Consider the following 8,119-nt stretch of genomic DNA (forward strand, 5'->3'; position numbering starts at 1 on the left):
GTACTATAGAAACAACACTAAGATGTCGGTGCTCACTGCAAAGGCTCGGTGAGTTCTGGCGTCTCCCACACCCCTTGAAGGCTTCAGTGGATGGAGACCCTGCTACCTTCAGAGGCAGTTCTCACAAGCATCCACTCCAATGTTCAGTCAAATATCCATGTCTTTTTAGCACAAACTCTTTATGCTTTGGCTCCCCGGGAAGGTTTTTTGCGATGAGATTCAAGAGCCCTCTGCAGCTGGAAATCATACCTCTTTATACGTTTTTTTCACACACCGTCCATCCCTTCCCTGCAAACCTGCTCTTGAGTGGACCAAGTTGAACGCCTTTGCTGTCTGGCAAAAGTTATTGCAACTTCTTCCTCTGAAGCTGAACATAAACTTGCAATATGGGTTCTGGGACTGTCTGTAGCTGTCTAGTGCTGTATGTGAGCTTGTACCTATGGGAGCCCACGGCCTGTCCCTGCTGGAAGCTCATCTCCAGCTGCATAGCTTCTCTAAGAGTTTCAGAACTGTGTTTTCTTTCCAGGGTGTTATTGTCTATCTAAAGAGTTTGATCTGCAGTCTTTGTTTCTAGACTTGTTTGCTTCTTATTAAATTCTCTGTCCTCGTGATTACTCAGGATCTCTTTACCAGTTATTTTAATCTGCAAATATTACTGGTGTAATATTTCGCTTGGTTTTCTCCAGATCTGTGGTAAAGGTGTTGAAATAGCGCTGTGTTGAGGACAATCTTGGTGGAAAATTAGAAGCCTTGTCCTGGATGATGCTCTCAGTTACTCTTCCTACCATACCCATCAGTGAGCATTAATGAGTGCTATCTCTTCTGCCAGCTGTGGCTGATTCTTGCTGGGTTTGCAGTAGTTGCCTCTCCTGGCTATGATGGTTCAGTTTATCCTGGAACCACGAAAGGTTGCCGAGGCTCTTCATGTCTCAGGTTGAGGTTTTGGATCCTGTTTTTTGAGCACCAATGATTCTCAACTACTTCTTCAGTTGTTCTTGGGTGTAATTTATGCAGCCCTGTGGGCTTTCAATAGCTGCTTTTTAGCATTTCCACTAGTCACTAGTGTAATAGGAAATATTTGTTAATCACTTTCAGACAGACGCGTATCTAACTCTGTACAGAACACAGCCTCTCCTACACAGTGGTTCACACTTAGGTGTTGTTTTCTGTCAAGTATTAGATCTGGATCGTTGTTCAAGTCCTGCTTTCTTTGGTGTATTTCGAGCAGGTCATCCTGTTGTCCTTAAATCTGCTGATACAAACGTTTAGAGCTGCTGGCTGATCCTTTTTGCTGCCAACACAAACTTTAGCATAGTAGCATGTATCGTTAGTAAGAGCTCCTACCTCTTCTCTGGGGGCGAGGTGGGGATGGAGGAGGTTCTTCTGAGCAAGTCTTCTTTTCCTGTCTGTGTAAAATCTTCTTTTCCTGTCTCTTGTTGCCTTTGGCAAAGGGGATTGATCCTCTGATAAAGGGTATGGAAGATGTTTCCATTTGAAAATATTCCCTCCTGCTCAAAAGATGCAGCAGATATGGCTGAAATGGCTTTCATTGGTTTCATCATCTCTGTCCTCTCACCCACCCATAAAAAAAGCATCTTTGTGAAAATAGGAAGCAGTGGGTGAGAAATAACTAACTTCTGATGTTTAAGGGAGTCTGCTACTGTGCCCACAATTCCATCAAGATGAGCTGTCTGCATTAAACACAGTGTCAGAGAAAACTTAAGAGTGGATCCTCTCCAGGCAGAGCTGTGTGCTTGCTAACTTTTGACATGCTTGTCAGCAATGCCTCCAATTTTGATGAAGTCCTGGGCTTCAGTCCCTGCTCCCTGACCATCGTTGTATCTTACAGCAGCTGAATGGGCCACAAAGGGCATTAAAGAAATGAGAACTCCCTGACACCCATGTCCACTGCAAAGAGCCACTGGCGTGCTGTGCTCATTGCTCTGAGAGCCAGGGAACGTGGTCATCGACTGCTGAGAGAGGAGCTCTCAGAGTGAGTGCCCCCACGTGTGGCTCAGGTGCCTGTGGCAGCAGCAGGGCTGGGGTGCTGCGCAGGTGGTGTGGTGGGGAGTGTGCTGGCAGGAGATACTCGTCCAGCCGTCCTGCTGCCTCTCATGGCTCCCTGTGCCGGGAAGGCATCTCTCTTTCTCTGTGCCCAGCACTGGTCGGCAGGCTGGCATTCACCATGTGGCATGTGAGGTGCAGAGCTGAGGTCAGCCCTTTGTGTGACCCTCTTGTAATGATCGTAGGAGTGGATGAGGAGCCATCCTTGGGATGGCTGGGGTGCACGATTCTGGGATGCAGAGAGGGGGACTGAGTGAGTGTGGGCATGACCAGGATTGGACTGCAGAGCTGGATTTATGTTGCTTTTGTGTCATTTATGTCAGAAACCTAGAAGTATGAGGAAGAGCCAGACGAGTTGCTGAAACCTCTCATGTTGCAGATCACTGATGCAGCAAACGGTTGTGGTGAACGTCTTCAAAATAACAGCGGGCTGTCTGGTGGTGCAGGCAAGGCTTTGAGGACACATCTGTCTTATTGGTGCGGTTGGAGACAAAGCTAAGCCCTTGCTTTGGAGAAACAAGTGTGCTCACGTTGTTACAGCATGCTGTTCTCAGACCCCGCTTTTGATGTTCAAGATCAAAGCCTGCATGTTGGGATTGCTTCCTTCAGCCACAGAGGAGACAAATCTCCAGTTTGTTCTTGTGTTAGGCATTTCCTTATTTTAGACACTACTCCATACAAATACACACTTCAACGCAGGTCTGTAGAATGGAAGAGCGAACTGCTGTTTATAATCACTTGTGTGCACCTGTAAATCTGCGGGAAAACCCCATTGCTGCCACTTAGAACCCTGCAGTTGATAAGGAATGGAAATTGAGAAACTGGAAATTGAGGAATGGAAATGACCTTGTCTCTCCTCGTTATGATTTTGAAATGAGCTCTTATAAGTGCTGGTTCTTGCAGCATGGCCTGAATTCTAGATCCTTTCTCAGAAGGCAAGAGAAATTCTAGCAAGATGAGTAACACAGTGTCTACTCTAGGCTGCAATCACAAATTACTCAGCCAGGTTAGGTCCTGCTGCAGTGCTCAGCATTGACCTGAAGGGGTGATAAAAAAAGCCTTTCCCTCTCTAAGGCTTCTTCAGGTTAGAAGAGGACTGTGGGATCTGAGACAGTATTTGCAAAGGTAAGAGGGGCAGCAGAAGCTGCCAGACGAGCCTGCTGGTGCCCTGCGGCACTGTGTGTTTCCCACGTTACAGCACGCTGCTGGTTCAGCCCGGCCAGTGCCCCGCAGTGATTTGGTGTGGGTGAAGGCAGCCCCCTGAGCTGGCTCCATTTGGGCTGCTAATGCTGGGGCAGCTCTGCTGAGGCTGCAGCACTGACGACGTCTTCCTCTTCTCAGTTAGGCTGGTTTTTATCACAGTGGGGCAGTGTCTGGGACTGGTGTTCTGTGACTCAGGATCCATGCGCTATGGAGCAGGGAAGGAAAAGGAGGGGTGCACACCAGGCAGTGGTCAGTAATTAGTCCTGTGTGAAACTAAGCAACTCCCCAGCACCCACAGCTGCACTTGGGATCAAGTCTTCATCCTTCTGCCAAGGGAACGAGTCCTCAGCTCTGCCTCTCCCTTCTCGTGCAGGATACCAGAGGCTTTGTCATTCCTTTCGCTCTGCTTGTGGTCCAGGACACCGCAGTGGAAAAGCAGCTGCCTCTGCCCAAGTGGGCTGCTGGAAAGGGTGGTTGGCTGGTGGGTGTGCACTGGGCTGATTACTCAGCCCCTGACTGGCAGCGCAGCCCTCGCGTGCCCCACAAGCCCTTCGCTGCTGAGCACACCTGCTTCCCGAGCCTGGCTGCCGAGCGTGGTTTTGTGCGAGCGGAGTCATCTGTCGGGCTGATCCCGTTGCTTGTGCGTGCTGCCTCGGTGTGGGAGGAGCAGGCGGGTGCCCCAAACTTGCAGCCAAGGGCGGAAGCTCTTTGGGGTTTGCTGCTGATGCTTTGAGGCTTTCATAGTGTTGCAGCACCCGAGCTGGGTGCTCACTGCTGGAGTGATGCAGGCGTATAAAGACAGAGCTGGGTCTTCCCCCAGGGCTCAGTCTGGGACAGCCCCGGCAGTTTTTGGCAGTCATATGGAAGATCACGCCAAGCCCATCCAGCCTGTCCCGCTCCCGGCCATGCAGCAGAACTTGAACTATGTGTACCCCCAGATCTTTTGGGTGGATGGCTGCACCAACTCCAGTACTTCCTGCCCCCCGGCACCCCCCGTCGCGCCTTTCCCACCACCAGTACCTGACCGGAGGAAAAAGCCAAGGAACACCAGGGAAAGGAGGAGCGTTGGCTTCCTGGTGATGTCCCTGCTGATCCTGCTGGCCCTCACTGGAGTTGGGCTGAGCATGTTCCAGATTTTCCACCTGGAGAAGGAACTGGCTGAACTCAGAGAGGTAAGGTCTGCCTGGCTGGTCAGAGAGGCTCTGGGGAAACAGGCAAAAAAGTAAAACTTAAATTCGGGTCTGAGGTGCTCAGGTGATGCAAAACTCCCCAAGGGGCAGGCTGGGGGCATTTCAACATCTGTCATGCTGGTGTAAGTGGGGTCGCTTATTACTGTGGGGGACTGCTCTGTTGGTGACTTATGAATCTGGATGTCTTTGAGTTTGAGCGCTGCAAGGTGTGTCTCCCTGTACATTTCCTAGCACTTTGCAGCTCTCCATGAGGACCCAGAATTAGCCGCTGACAAAGATAGTTCTTGGCTGCTTTAGACGATGCCCTTACGCTCTCACCCTGCTAAGACAGCTTGTCACTCTTCTCTTTTGACAGTCTGCCAGCAATGAACGCATTCCTCCAGCTTTGGAGAAACTCATAGGTGAGTTGATGCACGTAGAGGAGGAACCCCTCTGATTAGCGCATGTGAACGCTCCCGGTGAACTCTTCCCTCCCCTCGTCAGGGGGCAAAGGCAGGGTCCCAGCTCAATGCCCTGAAAGTGCTGATTTCACTTGCTTGGCTGGAAAATGAGCTTTATCTCTGGGGTGTGGGGATGGGGGCCTGCACCCTGCCTGCTGGAGTGCTCAGAGGTGTCAGCCACAGGTTCCTGGGGCAGCGTGTCTCTACCTTGGGGCCTCCCAGGCCAGTGAGGCAATGGTACTGGGGATACTGTGCTGTAAAAGTGAGTTTCTGGCTGTCCTAATGTATAGCAACAACGTGAATGGAAGGAGGAGAACGGAGACAGGCACAGCACATGGTACTTCTTTCTCTCCTTACTTGTTGAAGATTTTGGGAGGATGCAGCAGGTTTAGTTTTCTTTTGGGGTGGGAGATTCACTCCCACCCTTGAAGCACAACTTATTTTTTCCTAAATTCTTTTGGTACAAAGTCTCACTGCAGCCAAAGCTAGTTGAGAAGAACTTGGTTATATGTAGGGTTTTTTTTTCTTTTAGAAATGTCATTTCAGTGAAATTGAAACTTTCCACAAGAACTTACCAATTTTTCTAAATTTCATTTAAGAAAAAAACAAAGAGTTCCAATCTGAATGGAACAACATGAAAATCATATTTTCAACTTTCAAGCTATTATTTCACTTTTACATTCTGTGTTAAAGTTACCAGTGAGGATATATCCCTTTTTAAAGATGACCAAGTCGGAAAGAAATTTTCAGCTTGCTTGACAGTTTTTGCTACCTCTGAAAAGATTATTGTTTTTTTGTCCCCTTGAGGATTTTGTTTGGTAGGAAAGTTAATTTCTGTTCAAGTTTGTTCTGTTACTGAACGAAAGCAAATTTGGAAATAGCAAAATTCTCTGGGAAGGGCGGTCCTGTTCCCACCAACAAAATAGATTTTGTAATCTATTGCTTAGGGGAAGGGGAACTGTCACTTCAACTGGATGCTCAGTGCTCTGATCACAGGATACTTTAGCCGTAGCTGAACACAAGTCATAAATAGTAACCCTGAATTTCTTGAGGGGAATGAATAAATAAATAAAAGCAGGGAAACAGTGTAGAAGAGAAAAGGGACAGGAGAGGAAAATTTAATTGGCTTGAGAAAAGAAAAGGCTGCTTCTAATATTTGAGAATGTGATGCTTGGAAGTAGATGCTGAGAAGGGAAGAATGAAGTGGAGTGGGGTCCAAATACCAAGCCACTGTCACTGGCCCATCTCTCCAAGGGGAACCGAGCCCTCCAGGGAAGGCAGAATTTTCCCAGCTGTGCTCTGCCTCTCTGAGGACAAGGTCTGCCTGGCCAGCAGAGTGATTTGCAGGATGTCTTAAGTGTCTTCTGATTTAGTTGTAAGGAGGATTGGTACTCAGCAGACAGCCCACCACCAAGGATATGGCTGCCCTTAGCAGTGCTGGACTGGAGGGAGCAATAAAGCAGGCTCATCTGTGACAGGACATGAGCAGTCACCTTGGCATGGGCCAGAGATGCTTAATAACAGTGTGATATTGTCCCTCTCCTACACCTTGAGTGAGAGGCCTCTGCTTGAGCTCACCAACAGAACCATTTTAAAATGAAAGCTCTCCTTGCTCTTCCCCTTGTGTTTGATCGCATCTGGATCCTTTGCTGCAGCTCTTCTTTTTTAACACCTCCTCTTGCCCTCCCCTGTTTTCCCAAGCACCGCTCTGCCTCGCTGTGCTAAGCCATGGTGATTATGGGTCCTGTGCTGCTCTGAATCTGCCCTACTTCAGCTTCGTGTTTGCTGTCTGGGCTGGCTTCTCTGTGGAGCATATGGCGAACATCTTCCCTATTTTTGTGCAGGGCAGAAGGAGCAGTCAATGAAAAAGGAAGCGAGGAAAGCAGCACACTTAACAGGTAGGTGATGAGGGGCCAGCGAGGTGTGGGAGCAGAGGACAGGGCAGACGTGGCTGGGGTGAGAGGGTGGCATGGTCACAGTTGTGAAGAGCCCACTTCACACAGCCTTTCCTGTTTTCCTTTGTTAGCACATGTGCTCTGACATGCAGAAAGTTACTCTACAGCTAAAGTCTTCCCCTTGTTTAGGCTTTTCAAGGAAGGCTCTGGTTTTCAGTTTGCTTTTTGGTTTGCATCTGGGATGTGCAGGGCAGAAGGCTGTCATAAGCGGCTGATGTTGAGCACGGTGAAGCTGAGAGCTCTCACCAATGGGAGTCAGGGCGGAATTTCCATGCTGCAGATGAGGGCTTGGAGAACAGTCAACTTGTGACACAGGGTGTGACTTGAAGAAAGAAAAAAACCACAAAACCGCTTGTATTTACCACGCTTTTTTCTCATTTTGGCTTCCAGGGAACCCAGTCCAGCGGGACCTCCCTCTGGAGTGGGAACCCATCTCTGGTCACGCCTTCACCAGCGGCATTCAGTACCGCGATCAGGGCCTCGTCATCAACGAGACCGGGCTGTACTTCGTGTATTCCAACGTGCTCTTCCGGGGCAGCACCTGCAGCAGCCAAGTGCTGACCCACATCGTCTACAAGAAAAACCCAGCCTTGCCAGGCAGCTATGTGCTGATGGAGGACAAAGGCATCAACTACTGTACAAGTCAGAAAACGTGGGCCCGGAAAAGCTACCTGGGGGCTTTATTCAAGCTCAGGAAGATGGACAGTTTGCACGTCAATGTCTCCAGAATCGCTCTGGTTAATTTTGAGGAATCCAAGACATTCTTTGGCTTATTTAAGCTTTAAGTGGGGCTGTTGGCATGTGGTCGGCAGCCTCATCCCCCACACACACGTTGGGACGTGAGGGATGAGTGCTGCCTGAGTGGCAGTGGTCAAACCATGGTCTCACACCGCAAAGCCTACCGAGAAACCATGTTTTGGCCTTCAGCATGAGAGGGCTCAAGCATCTGGTAAAGGCTTGGAAGTGAACCACTGGGGCTGTACTGCATCAACCTGAAAAGAATCGCACGTTTTCCTCCTCTGGAAAAAGCAACAAACTCAAAACATAGCGTTGCTGAAGACCCTGTTGAAACTCCCTTTCTACCTGAGAAGATGCTGGTGCCAGGCCCCACACAATGTCATGGTCCTGGAGAGCTTGGACCAGCAGGCGTGCAGGGACAGCTGGCAGCTGTCGAGGAGGTCCCTCGAGCCAGGGCTGTGGGTGCCTGGGCCATGCCTTGCCACACCACGGGCAGTGGTGGAGGAATGAGTAGTGTCGAGGTCTCAGC

General features: G+C 49.5%; 1 protein-coding gene across 1 annotated transcript; it reads left to right on the forward strand.

The window, feature by feature from the left end:
• Positions 1-4,049: 4,049 nt before the first annotated feature.
• On the forward strand, positions 4,050-7,637 carry FASLG (Fas ligand). Its single transcript, XM_009988691.2, has 4 exons — positions 4,050-4,439; positions 4,813-4,858; positions 6,742-6,795; positions 7,243-7,637. The coding sequence occupies exons 1-4, from the start codon at positions 4,050-4,052 to the stop codon at positions 7,635-7,637; spliced, it is 885 nt and encodes a 294-aa protein (XP_009986993.1).
• The last annotated feature ends 482 nt before the right edge of the window (positions 7,638-8,119 follow it).

This window comes from Tauraco erythrolophus, chromosome 10 (assembly GCF_009769465.1).
Source record: "Tauraco erythrolophus isolate bTauEry1 chromosome 10, bTauEry1.pri, whole genome shotgun sequence".
In the NCBI taxonomy this organism is placed as follows: domain Eukaryota; kingdom Metazoa; phylum Chordata; class Aves; order Musophagiformes; family Musophagidae; genus Tauraco; species Tauraco erythrolophus.